Source organism: Rhinopithecus bieti, unplaced genomic scaffold, assembly GCF_001698545.2.
Source record: "Rhinopithecus bieti isolate Rb0 unplaced genomic scaffold, ASM169854v2 scaffold_59, whole genome shotgun sequence".
Taxonomy (NCBI): Eukaryota; Metazoa; Chordata; class Mammalia; order Primates; family Cercopithecidae; genus Rhinopithecus; species Rhinopithecus bieti.
In genome coordinates this window covers 902,527-925,106 of record NW_016803115.1, presented here as the reverse complement: position 1 = coordinate 925,106, position 22,580 = coordinate 902,527, and the positions used below count along the sequence as shown (strand labels likewise).

General features: G+C 35.2%; 1 protein-coding gene across 1 annotated transcript in view; it reads right to left on the bottom strand.

The window, feature by feature from the left end:
- The window catches only part of RELN (reelin), a 529,597-nt gene that overhangs the window by 209,194 nt on the left and 297,823 nt on the right, over positions 1-22,580 (bottom strand). The window contains exon 11 of the mRNA XM_017851861.1: positions 14,514-14,659. Coding sequence (XP_017707350.1) covers positions 14,514-14,659 — 146 coding nt within the window. The remainder of the gene's footprint in view (positions 1-14,513; positions 14,660-22,580) is intronic.

The following is a 22,580-nucleotide window of genomic DNA, read 5'->3' as shown; positions in this document are numbered from 1 at the left end:
TCTTGGCTATATGTATTGTACTTTTTTCACTTTATGTGTCGTTGGATGTATAGATGAGTTTTAATTTTAATATAGTAGAATTTATCTATCTTTTCTCTATGCTTTGTGCCTTTTTTATCCAATTCTCCCTTACCCTGAAATCAGAGAGATATTCGTCTATATTTTCTTCTAAAAGTTTTAAAGCTTTGCTTTTCACATTTATGTGGTTTTAATGAATCTGAAATTGATTTGAGGTAAAGAATGAGTTTGAGATCCAATACGGTTTTCTCTATATAGATAGCCATTTATTCCAGAACCGTTAATCGTTGGCCCTAATTATTAGTAATGCCACTTCTGTCACATAACAATCCACTATAAACGTGAGTCTGTTTCTACAATTAACTTGTCTCTCTCTTTTCCTCCATTAGTCTATACGTCTATCTCCGTGCCCAAACCAATTTAAATATCATACATATGCTATGTGTACACATATATATGTTATCTGTATATGTAAAATAGCTCTTGATAGCTGAGCTCCCTCTGTCCCTCAGCCACACCTTTCACTTCTTCATAATTGTCTTGCCTACTCTTGTCCTTGTTAACTTTTCCTAATGAATGTTAGAATCACTTTGTTGAGTTATATTAAAAACCCTACTTGGATCTTGACAAGAATCCGATGTCTCTTTAGTTACCGATAAGAAGCTATCTATTGAATTGTTGCTCCTTTGTAAATAATCTGTCTTTCTCTCTGGTTGCATTTTTGTCTTTGGTATTCTAAAATTTTCCTGCAGTGTATGTAGGTGTAGGTTTATTTTATTTATTCTATGGAAACTTGGTGTACCTTGTCAGTTTGGGGATCCAAACCTTTAATCAGGTCTGGAAAAATGTAAGTCACTCTTTTCAAATATTAACTATCCTCTATTCATTCTATATTATTTCTGGAAATTCTATGGGACCTGTATTGAAATGTCATATTGTATTCTCCATGTCTCTCATTCTCTCATTAATCTTTCTTTTTATATTGCAATATGTTTTTTTCTCAGATCTGTCTCTATTTCAACACACTAATTCTCTCTTCAGTTGTTTCTATTTTTACCTTCATAGTTAACATGTAATTTCTATCACTGTATTTTTCATTTTTAAATGTTTTCTTTGATTTTTTTATTTTTATTGATTGATTGATTTTGTTGAGAAGTGGTCTTGCTCTGCTGTTCAGGCTGGAGTGCAGCTGTGCAATCATGGCTCATGGTGGCCTTAACGTCTCGGGCTCAAGCAACCCGCCCACCTCAGGCTCTCCTCACAGTAGCTGAGACTACAAGGAGGCGCCACCATGCCAAGTTAATTTTTGTATTTTTCCTTTTAGAGATGGTGTTTTGTCATGTTGCCAAGCTGGTTTCAAACTCCTGGGTTCAAGCAATCTGCCGATGTTGGCCTCTCAAAGTGTTGGGATTGCAGGTGTCAGCCACTGTGCCCCACTTCTTTGATTCTTTTTACCATCTACATGTTCTTTTCTCATAGTATCCTCTTCTTTCAAAATGACTTAGATTAAAAAAAATCTTTTAAATCATTTAATCATATTTATCTCATATCTCTCTTATCTCAATTGGAATGCACTTATTCTTCTGTTTGTCGTATCTGATAAATGTCCTTTTTGGTGAATCATAAAATCACATAGATCATAATTCTTGTTGTGAGCTCATCTTCAGTGGATTTATTTCCAGCATCAATTTTACACACTTTGTGTAGAAGAAATATTTTTACAAAGGGGTTTTGCATTTGCATTTGTGAGCATCTTGGAGGTTCCCTGGTCCGAATTTCTTTTTACATTAATTCCTCAGTTTAGAATTTTCCCACCACCTGGGTGGAATGAATGTGAATTTCACATTTGTTTGGAGTTTCCATTCTTCTGGGGGCTTTTTCACTCTTGAATCAATGGGAGAAGCTGTTATCTTAATTACTTCTTCATGGAGAAGGAGCTCTTCAGGGTTCCATATTTATACAAGAATATCAGTTCTATCTGTCATCTGCCAAAGATCCTGTGTGAGTATTTTTAACTCTAATCTTCAGCCTCAGATTACATATGTCAGTCCATCCTGAACTGCCTAAGTTTCATCTAAACGCTTATTAATCAGGTTTTTAATTTCCCTTTGTTTTAGGTATCTGCTCATTTCCTCCCCTATCCTAGGGCTACATATTGAAGAAAATGATCATACTTGATCCAACATTTCTATGGGTTTGCAGAGGAAAAGGAATTGCATGAGCTCAGACAGCCTTGTTTTCAGTTTCAAATTTTCAGCTGGCTGATTACTATTAGCAATGATGGGGAACTAAAAGAGGTAAGCTAATTAGTTCATTTTAGGCTCTCACTTAATTCTGTCATCAGGAGTGTTAACAAATTAAAGGACGATGTCATCTTTCAAATCAGCAAGCTTCTCTTTTAGAGTAGGTTCAAGTTATTTTAAGATGTTAAATAATCGATTTTTAAATGTAGTCTGGTTAATTATTTTTGTTTCTAAATATCCTTGGTGACTTTATTATATAAAAGCAATTTTATAAATCAAAACAATTGTTAGTTACTGAATATTAATAATTATGCTAAGGTATGAAGATATGTTTCTTATCAGGAAAATAAATATAATATTTATTAGCCATAATTTCTTCATCCAAAGCTTATATATCGAAGTGTCTCTAAGCAATGTATTTAAGCCACAGGCTCAGTTCTCACTATATGGACAGCAGTTTCATCAAATTTCATTAAGCGGCCAAACTTTGTTGGAAATCATTATATGCAAACAGAATTACAGCTATTCTAGGTAAAATGTTTAATCATTCTAGTTTTTGAAAACATGTATATATATTCCTTGCACAAAGTTTATCATGTATACTTACTTTAGAATTACTTAATTCTATTTTCAAAGCAAAGACCATCCAGGGAAATAATTTTTAGGAACATCAAACAAATAGCATATATTTATAATATCACACATTTGGCAACAGATATCAAAGGAGATATGTGAATTATTTTAAAATACATTATAGGCTGGGAATGGTGGCTCATGCCTGTAATCCCACCACTTTGGGAGGCCAAGGTGGGCAGATCACTTGAGGACAGGAGTTCAAGTTCAGCCTGGTCAACATGGCGAAAACCCGTCTCTACTAAAAATATAAAAATTAGCTGGGCATGGTGGTGCACACTTACAATCCCAGCTGTTCGGGAGGCTGAGGCATGAGGATGGCTTGAACACAAGAGGTGGAGGTTGCAGTGAGCTGAGATTGCACCACTGCACTCCAGCCTGGGTGACAGAATGAGACTCTGTCTCAATTAAAATAAAATGTATCACATATCATTATATATGTATAATTGTATACTTTGTATAATTTATGAGAGAAGTTTGATATTTTGATCTTGTGTTTAATATTTAAAAAAGTTGAAATATTTGATATTTTAAAACCGATTTTATCTTTAGTATTTATTTTTGGCCATATCTAATTTGGCCTTTGTTATGCACACAATTAACTGGTCTACTTTTGGAAGAAACTGGGACACACAAGGGTAAGTGGCTTGCCTAAGGCCAACCACCTGTTCAGCTCTAAAATTTAGATCTTTTCTTTCTTGATTTGCTGTGATTTTCATAGTTACAGTTGTAAAAAGGATATTATGTATACCAGGATGATTATGTTGAACCATCCCAGTTTATAACAGATTTGGGATAAAAATATTAGAAAATTCTTTATAAAAAATCTTAACAGGTTACATCAATCATTCAAGGAGCAAGCAAATGGAATAATAACTTTTTGAAATAGCTCTTAATAGTATTGCATCATTTGCAAATTAACCAGAAGCCTCTCTTGACGCATACATGAAAATTTCACACTGGTTCATTGGTCTTTTGCTTGCTCCATTTATCCCAATTAAACCACTCAGCCTACTGATCCACAAAGCAAGTTAAGGTTATAAATGATGCAGATGATGACTCCTTTTTGACATCTATCTGCTTTACAGTATTTTAAAGTAAAAAATTAAATTGAAAAGAATTTTCATGGACTAAAAGAACCTTCTATTTAAATGAGAAATGAGATTAGTAGTCTTTTTCTTCTATCTGTTGTAAACGAAAAACTTTTCTAGATTCACTTAAATGAGTTACTATCACTTCTACCATAACATTGTGTGATATGATTCAGACCATATAATAACTTTCAATCTTTATTTAAATCTTACATATCCATCTTTTTTTCTCAATTAGTCTTTATTTCTCCCATTCTAACTGTTGGAAGATAACAAAAGTGAAGTTACTTCCTTTAGAAATCCAAATATTTATAATCAAGTGAAATGGGAAGTTTAGTCTACTTTGAAGAGAAAAAGGCAGAGATAAATCTGCTTTACTGAATTTTTACAAGATTTATGTTTTGCAAAAGTCTTGTTGCTTTGAATAACTTACTTTGCATTTATTAAAAACTCAGGAGGAGCCTGTTATAGCACAAGCCCACTCTTTCAGGAATTTGTATAAACACTGGCCAAAACATGGTTGGAGGCAAAGTATCCTTAAGGAGATCCCAGAGCTCTATCAACTACCAGGGGACTTCAGGTAGAGTCTTTACTCCCCAGACTTCAAAGTCCCAATTTACAAAGTCACAAAGTTGTGACCTTGTAAAAATTATATTGTCCCTGACTCTCTCCAAATATATAAAAATTACATTGTACAAAAATTATATTGTCCCTGACTCTCTCCAAATATAATAATTACATGAAGTAAAATTATAACCAAATCTTTGAGACCAGTAGTGGTTATTTGAGGAGCTCCATAGGTTTGTCAATAACTCGGACGGCATGGCAATTTCCCTCCAAAGGTACGTTACTTCTCTGTGGTTTAAATTATGCTTTCCCTAAGGAAATGCAGTTCTATGTGAAGTGCATTTGAAGGAATGTCTGCCTGAGGGAGAGAGCTCTCTACAATGCAGCAATTTATATTTATTCTTTTATGATTAATTCTAAAATTAAAAAACCCTTACCTTATTTATTATAAATACAGTGCTATCTATTATTTACTACAAATAGAGTGAGGTGAAGTTGGAGCACAGAAAAAGTTTTCTGATCAATAAAATGTTTTAAGGCAACTCTGTTCCTTAGAGATAGCAAGATCACAATAAATACTTAATTTATATTTTTAAAATAAGGCGTTCTGTTTTTTCTGTCACTAAAAGAGTAATATTTTTGTACGCAAAAAATAATTTAAAGAGATGTCTTAGCTGGAAAGCTGATGGTCTTCTCTATCAGGTGTTTTGGAATTCTTTGTAACTAGGATTAATTATATTTTAACCAGCTCATACTTCAATACTTTTAAGAATGGTATGTATTCTTGGCAGGGTAGCTTGGCAATAACTAACAAAACTGAAATTATATATGTACATATGTATGTATATGTGTGCATACACATCTGATTATTTAGTTTTCCTTTTAGGAACTTACCTTTCAGAAATATTTTAAAGCACACAAGAATGTTTACTACAATATTCTTCGTCTGTCAACAGAGGGGTTCAGTTAGATTAACTGGCATTTGTGAAATAATGAAGATCTATATTTATTGACTAGAAGGGACTTTCATAATATGTTAAGTTTTGAAAAATCAAGTTGAAGTGTATACGCAAAGTGTGATTCTAGTGTTTTCTGGGTTTTTTTTTGGTATCATTATAGAAAAATTTCTGAATGAATAGATGCCAACAGTTCAACAGTGAAGAATGGGAATTAGCATGGTGGGGAGATTTTGGACTTTTACTTTGCTCATTTTCTTTGCAATAAGCAAATAATTTCCAGGAAAAAGTCAGGTATTCAGTTTATATGAATTATAATTCACAGTGAAAATTTAAATTATCTCAATATAGGTTGATGAAAATATTAAGAATATGAACATAGGAATTAGAGATCTAATATCTTAGTCAGACCTTTTCCCTACTAATATTAGCATAAAAGGCAGTAAAAGTAATGGAACATTTCATATTTTCTATGAATTTTTAAATTATATTATCCAGAACATATTAAAACACCTAAAGTTGGTAACTTTAAGTATGAACTAAGATCCAGAATAAAGCCTGGCTATAAGATCCTATATTGACCAAATTCATAAGGTTTAAAAAAATCTCATATAAATTCTCTGAGGTGGAAAAAGTTCATTACATTTATAAGGTCTATATTTGGGATGAATGCTCTGCTCTTTAATAAGGGATGTGTCATAGGTAAAGACCTTCCACATTCATTTATATTCATGAGGTTTATCTCCAGTATGAGTCCTCTGAAGTCTAGCAAGATGTATAGTTTGACTGAAGCCTTCTCCACCTTCATTGCATTTATAGGTTTTCCCTCTAGCATAACAGCTTAGGTGAAGGTAAAGGGATGAGCTCAATTTGAAGGCTTCCCTGAATGCATTACATTTCAAAGATTCTTCTCTTCAATTGGCTCCTCTCGAATTTAATTTTGTTTTAGGTTTTTATGACATGCATCATGTTTATTTACACTCTCATTGGAACAACACTAATAAAGAATATTAGGTTTCAGAACGGTTAGAAAGCACCCAGCTTTCTCATTAATAAGACAGTAATATAACCCAGACTGGAGACTGTTTAGAGAAAATGATGTATTGCCTGGGACATTACAGAGTCTCAATAAATGTTGGTTTCCTTTTCTCCTCCTGTAAAATGTAGTGCTGTTTTCATTTTAAAATAAGTCAAAGTGGCAATTCAAATGAACTTCTAAATTATAATGAGTGTTTTTACTTTTTTCTTGCTATAATTAATAAATAACCTTAGATGAAGTTGCAGTACAGCATGCAAAGAGTTATTGCTCAAACAATCTTTAATCAAGGATATATTTAGCAAAAGATAAACTGTCTACACTTTATCTACCTGTAGGTCTTTGGCACTGTTTAAGATTTTAGCTACAATCTATCTGGGCTCCTAAATTTATTATTTATGTTATTTAAATGGTTAAGTTTTGCTTTAATAAAAGTGAACATGACTGTAAAAACCCACTTAATATAATGTTAACTCAGATGGCCAAATTACCTTCAATTCATGTACCTTGAATTGTAAGCTTACATAAAATCCCTCTATAACGTTATGAGCATTTTGTGAAAGTATTCAAAATAAGAGGTAACGATTCGTCTGGATAGGAAAGTGTTCTAAACCAGAGGTAACAATTCATCCTATCCAGATGGATAGGTTGATGAAAATATTCCAGATGGATAGGATGAATTGTTACCTCTGGTTTAGAACACTTTCCACTAAATTTTAGTTTAAGAGGGTATAATTTGTGGAAAATAAGATGCTTAAACCGTTCTGAAGAGCTCTAAAAAAATTTCAGCCTATTTTTAATGAAAGTGTCAACTTACATCAAAAGGGCTACAATAGAGATTGTTCTTGTTGCTCTATATGCAAATTTGTTTTTTCCTGGTTATATGTTAGATTCATTGGTTCTCTCTCTTGGGAACAAGGACAGGGAGCCAGTTGCTGCATTCTGGATGCTCACATGGACAGCTACTTTGGGGCTGGGGGCCTATTAAGCAACTCAAGTATGGCAGTGCCAAGAGCCAAGATGGCATGGAAATGTGCTATAAATTAAAGAAGGGCTCAAGACTTCTATGAAGGAGCTGCAGAACAACTTTGGCACAGAGAACTTATATACTTGTCATTTGAAAAATTACTGTTTTTATATTTAAACTATAAAACAATTAGCTTAAAAGGAAGCAATATTAACACCTAGGTCCAAAGAAAATCAGAAAAAGGAGGAAGTAATACATCTCTTTTAATAGCCTGCAACAAGTTTACTTTGATCCGTTTTAGCACTTGCGTGGTTTTTAAACATATCCAATCATCATTTTAATTAATATTGGTTTTTTCCCAATGATATATTTCTTGCTTAGAGAATGATTTAGGTTTCATTGGCTATTCAACTTTGTGTTTAACCTTTTATATCTCATTAATTAATTAATATCAGTATAATTTTCTTTTGAGCACCACTTTGGCCAGATCATATTACTGACAGTGATTATGTTTTGAATAATAACTAATATTTAACTTGTTTATTATGCACCATGCTGTAGGCAAAGTGCTCTACACGTATTGATACACGAAACACTCATTTTTCGCCCTTTTAATGCTCAAACTTGAATTCTATCGTATTGTAATACGCCTCCCTGCTGCTTCTGTTACATGTGCCTGGTAAATTAGTTCCTCTTTAACTTTGAATTTCTTTTGTTATTATAGTTTAAGTCTCTCGTAAGGTCAAACGTACAGCTTATTTTTCAAAAGTTACTGTGAGAATCTCATTTAATAAGTGAATATAACTCACTCTAATTTATCACATTACTGATATGTTTGAATTGGCTCCTGACCAATTGTTTTCTATTTTCTATTTGCCCTGTATTTTATTGTTTATTTTTTCCACTTTCCTAACATTACTGAACTATGTCTTCTTTGTTCTAATGTTAACCTAATGCTTTAGAAGTTATATAACTTCTATCTGGCTTATCTATTTTTTAACACACATATCTATATTTATTGAAAGTTTTCTATTAAGAGTTAACCAAGATCTACAGTTTCATTCTAAACACGTTAAGAACATGTGCAATATTTTATTTCCTTTTTCTGCTTGCCTTCCTGCCAGCCACCTTCTATACTTCTCATGTTGCAATCTTTTGGGTTTTAATTTCAAGTTTTTGTTAAAGTTTTCAAATAATCCATACTTATTTAGACTGAACTACAAGTTTTACTTTTTTACTTGTTTACTACTCTTTCTTGAATATCTCATCTTCCTCTTGGATTAGTTTCCAGGAATGTATCCTTGCAGTAATTCTTTCAGAGAGGGTGGTAAACTTTCTGAATCCTGTGTGTCTATAACAGCTTTTATTTTTTCCTAATACATGATATTTGGCTGGAGAAGGAATTTTACAACTCAAATAATTTTCAGAACTTCAAGATAACTGCTTCCTTTGAAAAAATGCTTAATGCTACCAAGGAAAGTACAATAAATCTTACCTAGAAGCTTTAGAATTTTCTTTTATTGGTGTTCTAAAATTTCTCCCTGATTATCTAGGACTGGGTACTTTTCCATTCATCTTGCTAAACATTTTCATTCATGGCCACTATACCTTTCTCCTCCTCCTCTTCCCTACCCCTCTTCCTCTTCTTCCTCCTCCTTCTTCTTCTCCTTTTTTTAATCTTGGGAACTTTTTCCAATTATTTATTTGAATATTTCATTCCATGTATTCCTTCTGGCTTCTTCTTTAATTCCTACTATTTCTAACGTTGGAAGTGCCACTTATCTCTTAATATCTTAATATCTCTTTTTCTGTAATGAAAAAACATTTCAAGACTCAAATTTCCAGCTCACTAATTTGTTATTCAGCTCTGCCTATACTGATACTCAGGAAAAAAAAATCCATTAAACTTGTTTCACCAATCATATATTGCCATTTCTCACATCTCTAATTGTTTCTTCCTCATAAAATTTGTTCTAATTTCACAAATACAGTATACGCCCTTATCCTGCTGAGGATATTAATTATACTTCTTATACAATCTCCATTGGTTTAATCCGTTACTTCCTTTTACTTACTTGGTTCCTAGTTCTTTAGTTTAATGCTTTATTTTTATTTATTTTTTTACATGGAGGTGGTAGATTTGGTGATTTAGATTATTTGCTTAAATTCATATCTGCTATTCTCTCTTAGTTTTGGCGGAAAAATGCCCACTGACTGGGAGCAGATGTGCCCCTGGGTGAGGATTCCCATGGGGGCACCGTGCCCTGCTTCTCCGTTCCACGTGTCCATATTCATTGCTTGGTCCTGGGGGCATAAGTCTCTGCTTAGAAGTGGGTGTAGTGAGGGCCAGGCATGGTGGCTCATGCCTGTAATACCAGAACTTTGGGAGGCCAAGGCAGGCAGGCGGGCAGATCACTTGAGTTCAGGAGTTTGAGACCAGCCTGGCCAATATAGTGAAATCCTGTCTCTACCAAAAGTACAGAAAATTCGCTGGATGTGGTGGTGCGTGCCTGTAATCTAATCTATTGGGGAGGCTGAGACACGACAATCACTTAAACCCAGGAGGCGGAGGTTGCAGTGAGTTGAGATGGCACCACTGCACTCCAGCCTGGGCGACATGGTGAGAATCTGTCTCAAAAAACATAAAAAAAGAAAAAGAAAAAGAAAAGAAAGAAGTAGGTGTAGTGAGGGGTTCACCTACTTAGCAGTCCTTATAGCCTCACCCTGATTCCTGTGTGCAGCATCCATGACCTGGAGCAATACTGAGACGCATTTTGTAGTGTCTCATTCAGTATGTGTTCTGGGCTATTGTCTCCCTCCTTCCATCAGATACCTCCTCTCTCTGGTCCAACTACGGGTCACTTTCTTGTTTTTTAGTGTCATTATAGACTCGTTTGCTCATTTTCTGTCACTTCCAAGGATTTGGGGCAGGTTGGCAAGATTAGAATATACTGTCTTGATTCCAGCTTTTAATAGTCATTACATTTGTGGAGTTTCTCTTTTGCACAAATATTGTGGTAACAGCAGTAAAACAGATTTTTTTAAAAAGGTGTTTGAATAGTAAAAGCATATAATGTTTACGTTTGGGATGAAAGGCAAATATACAAATTCCACGTGCAGTGTTCTACAAAGCCGCCTTCCACCTAAAGATAGCCTCAGCTAAGTGAGATGTGGTAGCTGCTAATTCAATGACATGCTTGTAAGGTTAAGCCAAAGTTCAGAAAGACTCACATAAATTATCAGTGTGTCTATTCAAGTTTCTCCCTGCCTGAACTAACAGATGTGTCTTCTCTAGAAAAAAGGAAAACACAACTTTAAAATCCCACTTAAAAAAAATAAACCTATCAACATTGGATTTCGGACAGCTAAGTGATGTGAAAGGCAAACGGCTCTTGCGTCCTTCTGATCTGAGATAAAATACTTTAATTCAAATGGTGGGAAAATATGGATAATTAGGAAACTGGTTTCCCAAAAAAGCCATAATGGCTTACTGGCTTACTGGCTCTCTTTTCTTCCCTGCCATTCATAATAAGTCTTTTGGAAACGTTATTAGAGAGGACTGCATACTCTTTTTTCTCTCTCATGATTCTTATGGAAGAAAAACCTTGTTAAAGAGTGAAAGCATTATATTCACATTAATAATTTTTTATTTCTTAAAAAAGTGAACTCAAAGCAGTAGAATTCAGTCAATTCAACTGGCCACCCTTGAATGAGTGAGGATTGCCAACTATGTTTTCTGTCTATTTTAGCAGATGAGCTTACCATGATAAATTGTTTGTGTAGGTGGTGGTGGATGAAAGAAGAATGAGACAAATATTCGATAAACTGAGCAGAGAAAACAGAACACATCAAGAATTTCGCTACCAAATTATTAATCTGTTTTCCTGTGTCAGCTCTTACCCTAGGTAAAAATGCTTCACATTAATTTTATTTTGTGACTTTAAAAAAAATTGAATCTGTGACTAAAAATTATTATATCAGCATTCTTTCCTGGACCAATAAAGTAACATTTGGGACCAGGTGGGAGTGCAGGCCCCCGCCCCCCACCCCACAACACATACAAGCACACAAAACACCATGGATTAAATTATCATTTTTATCATCACCCAAAACGCAGAAAATACTAGGTCTTCTTATTATCCTTTTATACCTTTATAACATAATGCCAACTTCATAGCTGGGTCACCAGATGACAGCATGAATGAACTAATTCGGGTGGTGTGGCCTGACGTCCTGGCCAAAAGCCACAAATAAACCCAAGGTGTAGTTGCTAGAAGAATTACGCCACTTTTAGAATTTAGATAAATTAATTGCAGAGCAATGAGAGTGGCACAGGTGCTTTTCTCAAACACATGATTATATCTTATTGGAACAGAAACCTGCTGACAAATGTCAGGGCCTGGAAGTACCAGCTTCTTCACTGTGACCAAAACCTTGGTCAATCTTCAGTCCTGAGAAATGGCCAAAGAGCATACTTAAAACCACCTGAATCATTTGGTTAATGGAATTTCCTCCGATGTTCCTCTGTGTCCATATTGACTTCAGCTCTTTTTTCAGTCATAAACAGTTTTAGTTCTTTTTTTGTTGTTGTTTGGGGGAATGATTTAGTTGTAGCCAAAAATTCTCTTACATTATTTGTGCTGTAGGAAAGCAGAATGTGTGATCTGTTAATTGGAATATATAATTTTTGCCAGCTATGTTTCTGGACTAGTATATTAATCTTCTAAACTATGCTTGGTTTCTTCTAATATCAAGTCAATTCCTTTCTTAGCTTACTTCATGAAGGGGTTTTCCATGTTTTTGTACCAAGTCTCCACAAGTGTTACTCATAGAGAGTTGAATGGACTATTCATTCTTTTACTAAGGTATTTATTGTGTCCTTTTATAGACAGGCTTTGCTAATAGAATAAGCTAAGAAGATGGCGGGCATTTTGGGAGAGAGAACAGCCAGTATGAAGGTCATAGGTAAAAATAAATTTTATTTCCCCTTCAAACAATAATAGCAAGTTACATTTAAAATATTGATTTTTCTTGGAAGATACAGGCACACACAGAGAAGGAGAGAGGTGGAGGGTGAGAAGGAGAGGGAGGAGAGGGGAGAGACAGATTGGTATTTATGTGTGAATTAGAATGGTACTCCTGGAGAGGAAATGCATTTCTTTAGTTCTGCTTTAATGGGATGGGGGCTGGTAACACTGGGGAATCCTCTGAGTCCCCAGGGGCTCTGGGACTCCCTGAAGGGGGTGATTTATCCCTGATATATGGATGGAATTAGTGTGGAGAGATGAAAGCGTGGGAGTAAATGAGTCTCTTGTGCCTCAACATTTGGATCCCCTCATCTGTGATCAAGCTCCATAATCAGGAAAGGGAGTTGAATTGGTCTTTTTTTTTTTTTTTTTTTTTTTTTTTTTTTTTTATCAGCAGTCAGAAAGAAGTGATGTGCTGGTGATCCTTTATCTCCAGAAGATAGGTAGAAAGACTTCTGTGCACTGTCAAAGCTCTGGACTCCACCAAAGCTCTTTGATCTGGGAGGGGAGCGGACTGTTCTTACAAGAGCTAGAAGGACCAGAAACCACTGGTTTTTTTTTCCTCTAGGATCTCCCCAGCCTGACCCTGGGGAGATCCTAGAGGCTAAAATGAGAAACTGGTTTCTGGTGTCTCAAGGAGACATTGGAGCTGTACTGCACATGGAGCTTCAGGGTGTCAGGAAAGTCAGAAAAGGCTCTGTGGGCTAAAGGACTGAGCCTTGGTGCTGGGCCTGCAGAGGTCAATAGGCCCTGAGTGGGTGAAGTCATTCAGAGTCTCAGGCTTCTGCAGAGGCTTAGACTGCTGTGCCACAGGCTGGACCTGAGTCACTTCCCTGAGGCAGGGAAGAGCAGGGCTGGGTCAACTGCAGTAGAAATTCAGCATTTGACAGTGAAAGACCCCATTGTGGCAGCAAAGGGTCACAGTGGCGGTGTGGCTCAGGCTGAGGGTAAGAATTTTTGTGTTCTTTCATAGATAAGCTTTGAGGATACAACAAGCTAAAAAAGACAGGCCCTTCTGGGAGAGAGAATGGAAGAGTCTTACTGGGTCTGAAAGAAGTTCTTGGGCAAGGCACAGCAGGCAGCCCAAAAGGGCAATACTAGCCATCTTGCCACTCAGGGACTTTGAAGTTTAATCAGTTTTGATTTAATCTGTTGAGATCAGAGTGACATGACTATAACTCAAATGTTGTATTCTGGAAAAGTTTCTCAGTCAATAAATTATTGCTATTTCATATTCATTATAAAATTATATTTTATGTTAATTTCATTCATCCTTATCATAGTGTTAGAAAACATAAATTTGCCTCCAATTCATACCACCTTATGGGTTGAGTCTCTAATCTTATTAATGTTTCTTTTCAACTTGAACTTCCGAAAGTGCTGCCAATTAGTAGGATATATATTAGGGACTTAGGACCCAGAAGGCGGCACACAGCTCAGAACAGCAAGAAAGCACTACCATCAAAGGATGCTCACTGCTTCAGGTCTCCTCTGTTTCAACCTCAGTCCTAAATTCCTCCTTTATAAATCTCTCAAAGACAAATTTTATCCCCTAAACAATTTTTATAGATCAAAACCACATTCCAATGAAAATCAGGTAGCAGTATCTATAAATCTCAGACCCCAGGAAGACAAATGAAAATCTCAATATAATAGTAGTGGGAAGATTTTGTATTCTATATAAACATTGGGAAAAACCTTTCTCCCAGTAAAAGCTGAATAAACTAAAATGAGATACAAGTGAGTCAAGTGAAGTTAAAAGCATTTGCAATCACACATTTTTAATATGCAAAAAATAGTTAATTATAAACTTAGAATCTTTAGGGTAAGTACACCCCTTTTGGCTTATCTGCGATAAGAATCATCAGTATTGATCTAAGTATGCTTTTGCCATTTAACAACATGCATTTAAAACATGTCCAGTAGAATAAATGTAAGTGCTACGTACACAGCATGGTAGATAGCAATTACTTACCCTGTAGGCTGGCTCTCAAATTCTTCTGACCATTGCTCTTGAATATCTTCTGTGGAAAGATCTACATCCCGGGTGGTGGCAAAATTGAACTCACTGCCTTCATTTCCATGGAAATAAATGGAGTTCCCATCTGACTGACAGCTATGCTGTAGATGAAAAGAAAGCATGGGGTGGCTGTTGAATTGGTTTTGTAGCTGTATTTGTCTTACTCATGTATAATTAGAGTTTTTAGAAAAGTTATTATATTAGTTCCTCTATGATGGACTCTCAAATCAAAAGAGCTTGTTACCTCTTTTTGCCTTATTTAATTCAATTACAAATTCTTTCTAACTTACTAAGTTCTTATAAAAAAGGAGTCAAGAGGGCATTTGAGTTTTGCCATCTCTGTCTTCAATATGAAACAAGAATATTTTAATTGGAATAATTTCCCATCTTTACCACTGTCCTTGTTGTGGGAATTAAATTTGATAATGACTTGTCATGTATTTTAAATTCTGTGGTTATGGGCTAAATAGCATTGACCTTTTCAATATTCCATATATTTCTTACTTGCCATTCAAGTCTTTCACAATTTATCTGTAAATGGAATATGAGTAGAACAGCCAGCTAATCTAAATATGCAATGCAGAAAAGGTCAAAGTAAACCCAGATATAATCACATATTCTCAACCAGTTTCTGAGTAAAAGTTTCTGACCAGACCTAAAAAGTGCATGCAGTCCCAAATGAGGAACTGGGAAACTACAAACTTTGTTAATCCCCAAAAGAACACATAAAAAAATAAAGAAAATATATTTCTTGTGATACTTTTTCTAATGACATTTTTTTTCAGCTTGAAGAGAATAAAGGCAAGATCAAACTCTGGAGGTAGTAAATGTTATTTACTTTAAAAAATTATTATAAGTTTGCATTAACATTTTTTGGTAATAAGTCATATACAGAGAAATGCTTGGGGCTGGTCATGGGAAGCTAAAACAATAAAAAGGAGAAATATAAAGAGAAATGTTATATATGAAATATCAAACATTCTTTTAAGTTTTATATACTCTTAAAATGAAACAGATGAAAAAAAAACCAATTGGACAAAACCTATCAGTCAAGCCCAGGGACTGTGAGTTCCGTAGGGCAGGGACAATGTCCATTTTGTTTCTTGTTATATTGCAGGTCTTAGCACAGTGCCTGGCATATAGCAGGCATTAAAAAATATTTGTTAAATAGTTCAACAAATGAATGAGTGAATGACATGGAAATACATTTTAAGGTAATTATTTTTTTTAAAAAAGATAAATTTATTGTGTATGCCTAAGATATATAACATGATTTTCTAAGACACATACAGTCATGTACCACATAACAATGTTTCAGTAAATGACAGACCGCATATACAATAGTGATCCTATACTATTATAATGGAGGTGAAAAATTTCTATCACCTAGTGACGTCATAGTCATCATAACATCATGGCATGATACACTGCTCATGTGTTTTTGGTGATGTTGGTGCAAATAAACCTACTATGCTGCCAATTCTATAAAACAGTATATAAAATTATGTATGATACACAATATTTGAAAATCATAATAAACGACTTTTGGGTGTGGAGGGGGGTGAAGTATTGCTCTTTGAATATTCTCTTCTTTAGAGTCTTAATAGAGTGATATATTACCAAAGAAAGGCTGTGACACACCCAAAGGAAGCAGCCATCCCTCAGTGGGAGATGGCTGGATGTTCCCTGTCTCTTAGCAAGATGGGACTGTCACTCTCTAGGCAACAGGGTCTGGAGACGCAGAGAACCCACACAGCTGCAGATGGCTTGCTCTGCTCCCCACCATGCTAAGGAGACCAAGATATGATTTTTGCCTCTGCCATTCTGAATAGAACCCAGTGTTCTCAAGGTTTGCAGTGATAAAATGCTCTTTTAAGGATATATGAGCCCATAGTATACTTCGCCTGTAAAACTGGGGATGGTCTTTGTGAAACCAGTGAATTTCTGAGCTATCTGAGAGCAATCGGTGTACTGAGTCTCCATTTTCGGAGTTGATAATCATAGGCCCTGTATTTTGGAGCCTTATCCAGGGTGGGGTGCCAGATTAGGGTTCTCATTCACAGAATGCCTAAATCAATTACAAGACAAGCTAGAATTTCATGTTAATTCTGTTTTAGGATTGGTCACAGTGGGCTTGGTGTCTTGGAATTAGCCTACTTCCTAGATGCTCTCCAAACTACACATTTATGCCTGAATGCATTCAGACTGAGATAGCGTCCCTGGGCCTTGCTTGTTTTCTATCGCCATTTCTGGCTCTGAATGGGAATCCACGGCTTCCTTGGTTAGGCATTGCTTGAGCTTTCTCCTAGAATCTAACTCAAGTAAATTTAGCACCTACATTAATTGAAGAAAATAAGATTGGAAAAGAATAAAAATTGGAAACCAAAAACAATTAAGATGATAAGGACTGAAATCCCTCAAAGAGTTTGAGGATTGGAATTAGAAATGTGTTGAAATACATTTTCTCTATTAATGGCTCCATGTTTTTGCAGAAGCCATTTAACCCCTCTAGGCCTCAGTTTCTCAGGTTGCAGAATGGAATCAATAATATCTATTTGCTAGAGGTGTTGTTAGTGGCACAAATAATATATGAGGAGATGCATTCTGAAACTTCTAAGTGCTACAAAATAATCATTATTTCTAAATATATATATTTTTCCAAAAATATGCTATTATATTCCATATGCCTAGCAAACATGATGGAAAATAGAAGAGCATTTCAATCTATTTTAACTACTTTTCATCAGAATAGTCATTAAAATTCTTCAGATCAACTTAAAACCTTTAGTGACATGCATAGACTATGTCCCACAATACAACAGGCAAAAATACTGCAAACATTCATTCATCTTCAGGGCAGACTGAATCATTAATTATAACTTTAAAAGCCTCCTCCAAATTTTGGCAGATTACCAAATATTCCTAAAACAGGAAAACTTAATGCAAGATGTCTGATGCCACTTTTCTTACAGATAAGTTTGCATTGTATAACATCGATCTACTATGTTAAAAATCATTGAAAGTATGAAAAGAATTTTAAAATTGGTCTCAATTTTAATACCCAGCTATTTTTGTTCAACATCTATTTGAACTCCTATCATTTGTATGCAATAATAATTAAACTCTAAACAACTTCAAAACCAATTAAATGTGTAACTTTGTAAGACATATGAGCTCTTGATATGAAAAAAACAAGAATTTTTGGAAATCAGGACTATTTTATTTTGAGCATCATGAAAATCTACCAGGTTTTCTTTAGCAGATGATTCTAAATCACATGTGACTTCCTGAGCCACAGCTTTTGATTGACATACAGTGAATATACATCAAGCAACTAAGCATCTATTCAGGGTGAAATAAAGGTATAAATTCTGCAGCTGGCTCTAAATTTTTATTTCTATTTCTAGCACTTCTAATGTACATTATTATATAATTATAATTGTTTGTACTTGTTTCATTGTTTAGCCTTGATCAATGACATACACTTTATACTTCTAAGTACTAGCAGATTACCGATTTCTAAAGTCCCTTAAGTATGGCTCTTACGTGTTTCTCTTTGTCAATCAAAAATATTTTCCTACTTTGCTACTAAATGGATTTCCTTTACTTGACAAGCAGAACGCAGTGTAACTAAGTGACAAGAATTTGTCATTCAGAAAATCATCAACAGGAAACATCAGTGCAAATTCCTCAATATAACAAGTCCTTGGCCACAATTCAGGATAGTAGTTTTCTAAGGTTACTCCCTATACTCTGCTGAAAATGTTAATGACTTCACCTCTGTACTTGTAAAAGTGCTTACATTTGCCTCCACCATTGTTTTATTAGGTTTTCATCAAAGATGAACACCGAGGCACCTCTTAATATGATCTCCCTGGGGTCTAATGACCCTGATGATTCTTTCAGGCATCTGTAGCCTTACCATTTATTTTTTGACGATATCCTTTTTGTTGGAATGAGGATATTGGGCATTTGGGCAATGCCAGCTTGCAGAGAGCTGGTGGCAGATGGAATGAAATCTGCCTGGTATGCCTTCTCCTCCACATGAGCAGAGAGCCATCCATTTCCTCCATTAAGGAGTTGTCACTCAGCCCACCCAGCTGGAAGACCATTTTTGATAGCCAAGCTGGCTGGTGGCAGACAATTCAAATACAAAGTGCGCTTTAAAAGGAAGCTAAAACATCATTTGTAGGAAAATTGAAAATGCATGGCTTCCACCACAGCCAATTTTTTAATGACTGTAAAATTTAAATGATTATTTTTGCCACTTCAGATTGCTCCTTAGAGAGGAGAGGTTTTTTAATTAAAATCTAGGCAATGCAAACAGATGAGATATGAGGAACAGAGGAAAGAGAAATAAGATGAATAAAATTAATTAAAATGGCATTGTTGGCAGAGTCATAAATTGGCCACTGTCTGGCTGGAAATGAAATATATTGGTATAGGAATTTCTGTATTAAAGTGAGATGTGTGCTAGAACCGTTGAAAACTGACTAATTTATAGTCTATGTATTATTGTGTATTTCAAGTCTTTTACTATGCTATACCCATTATCATATAGAAATAATACATTTCCTACATCCCAGTCTAACAGACTTTAAAGGTATAGACTTTCATGCTACATTAAAAGAAAAATTAAAACAGAAAGAGAATGATTTCTCTCATGAGGCAAAATAAATTTCTATCATTTTCCACACATTCAATTTCTAGGTAATTTAATGCCAGTTAAAAAACTGGAAACTTGGCTATAAATACAGTGCAGGTGCAGGAGGGCTGAAGTACATTTTCTCTAGTCAACACAATAGATTCAACCATGGTGAGTCAATTTTAGGGAGCCTAAAGAGTGTTTTTTCTCATTAATTTCTGGATTCATTAAACACATTTGAACTACTTTGTACTACAATTTTTAAAGATTCAATTTACGGTATATTTTATGACAAGTATATAATCACTTGGCAATAATTATGACAACTCTAAAACGGCAATAGTGACAGATTTGAATTGGAGTAATGAGAGGCAGATAACAATGTAAAATTCCATAGGGCTGTTGTTAACCTTGTCTTTGGGGATCAACTTGACTTTCACAGTGTTAGAGGTTTTCAGACTTGCCTCCTCAAATTAAGGGCAAAGATGCCAGGCACAGCATGGGAGGCTGCAAGATAACATGGAGTGGTTGGGTTTTATAGTAAAATAGAACTGGCTTTGAAAGTTAAAGCTGTTTGATCTTGGGGAAGTCATTTGGCATCTCCGAGCCTCTGTTTTTTCATCTGTGAAATGGGGATAATTGTGAGTATTAGATAAAATACTGCAGAGAACATGCCTAAAGATTGCTGCATCTTAGGAAATCTGTAAACACTATTTCCCTCCTGATTTTTTTTTTTGCCCCCATCTTCATTCATTAACAAACCTTACTTTAACAAATGAATGTCACTATGCAAGCTATTGTTCTAGGTGCCATGCTAGGTACAAAGATGACAGAAACTGTAACTGTTTTTATCATTCATTTGGAATAAATTTCACCTCCTGAATATTGTGTTAACTCAATTAGTGATTGAATGTGTCAGTTTCGGACCAAATAAATAAATAAGGCAAAAGATGCATTAGGCAGGGAGCTTCTGCATATTTGTTTAAATGTTTATTTTCTGTATAAATTATCAAAATTAGTTGTTTCTGTGCTATTGCCACTCTTGTCATGGTGATCTGGCTCATTTCCATGTTTCACTAATGTTATTCCACATTAATTACTGTACAAATAGGCCTCATTGGGGGGAATTGTGAAAAGCACACTACTTACATTTAACCCTTCATCCCCAAAGTACTCTTATTAGCTTAACAAATTATATTCTGGCTCATTCTACAATATCATGTACCCACCTCTTGGGGGAAACATGACAATAAGAGCAATATGATCCAAAGTGAAGAACATCCCAAGCAAAGGGAATTTAGGTAGACAGCATGCAATTAACCATGCTGGAATCTGGCCAGAAAACCACAGTTAACATTCTGATTCTTAATGAAAAAAGACATGGGAACATGGACTAGCCACAAGTCTAACTGAGCTCAGGTTTATCCTCATCAGAAAGCCACCACTCAAATCCCTCAAGTTACACACTAGATGGTTTCCAGTACAGTGATAATGCAAAGCACATTTCTGAAAAGTAAATCTGATTTTCTCTTATTTGTCCTGTATATTGTCAGAACATAAAACCATCAAATGAATTGCTGAAACCTTTTTCTGAGGTGCCCAATCGAACATTGCTTGGAAGATGAATTAGGTATGATAGTATTGCTGTGCCAGGGGGTTATACTCCAAAAAAGTAGGTTTAAAGGTGAATTCTACCTTGAGTGTGATCTTCCCTTTCACCATTTGTCTTAGATTTTTTTCATTAGCCTTACCTCGTGTTAAGGCTAAATTTTTCAGACAAATTATTATTTTTTCATAATTTGATATAACGACCTTTTTTCTCCATTGATGGTTCAGCAATTGTGACAACAGTACTAGATGGGTGACAGCAGAAGCCCAGAATAAAAGATTCAGCTCTTATTCAGGACTGGAGACTTGCCTAGTATCCACTGGGACAATGAATTTGGCAAATGCATAAGGTACAAGAACAACAGAAAATTAATAGACTCTTGTGTTCAGACCTAATGCTTCCCCTTAATTGGTCGTTGATTTACCTAATGTCTGTCATCTTCATTAGGGCCTTTTGATGTTTGTTAAACTAGAAAGATTGTCTTTATTATTGGATATTTATCAATAGTAAAGGTAATAATGGCGAGGCAGTCAAATTCAAAGTAGTAGTAGAGGAAACATTAAGATATGACCCTTCTAAATTCAGTAGCTTAGTTACTCCAAATCCTTGATATTAGTTTGCAAAATTTAACAAATTACTTTTTTAAAAATAAAACTTCTTTTAAATACACGTGATCAAATCACAGCCTATTCTAAAGGACAAATCTTCATAACAGAATAATCATTTAGTGCTGATTTACTTCTTAAAACAAGTTGACATAAATGTGTAGAAAGGGTAATCTGGAATTCTTTGCTATCCACACAATGAACTAGGGTAATAAATAGAAAAAGATTAGCAGGTGCAGGCACAGCCATCAGAGTGGGAAGATTTCTTAAAAATAAAAAAATATGTGGAAAGCACCTATCTCACCGTGATCTGCATTTAATCTGTAGGTCATTTCCAGAGTTGACAGAAACCAGTGATTTATGCCTTTGCAAGCTGAGGGTAACCAGGATAGCTGAGCAGATACAAACATTTATTAACTGTGAGTGAGCAAAGCACTCCTTTTTTCTCTTTTGAAAACATACACACACACACACACACACACACACACACACACACACACCAAGTGTTCAAGGATGATTCATGCTTTCAAAATAAAAATTTTGGCTGCCACCAAAGATGAGCATAAACAAACAAAATGCAGCAGCTGCCAGACCAGTATCCACTTCCACGGCATATTGATCCATTCAGAAATACTGCTTCATGGGGTATTATTAAAGGATGAGGAAAACAGAACAAAAATAAATAAATAAATAAAACAAAAAGCCCTGCTCACAGCTCTTTCCAAATCAATTGTTCCTGGGTTCTCTGCGACGCGCTTCACTGACCTTTGCAGCTCTTGGTGGGCTGCATACTTGTGGAAACTTGTGGAGACTGATAACTTGTAGAAAGCAGGCAGCTGCAGCAGCTCCAGGCTGACCCTCTGAAAACTTACATCTAATGTTTTTCTTTCAACTTAAAATTAAGAATATTCTCAGATTGCAGGATGTGTATTTGAGAGGTTGGGAAGAGATGACTTTGATGGACTTGCCCAGATGTTTCAAGAGTGACTAAGGAAAATTAAGCACTGAGCATCCAGGGTTTTTACAGACACACAATGTCCATCTACTCTAGATATAAAACTGTATGGCAAGATCTTCCTCATGGTGCTGGCATCTACAAAGCATTCATGAAATGCTATCAATACTTTACTATCATTATTATTACTATTATTTATCATAACTAT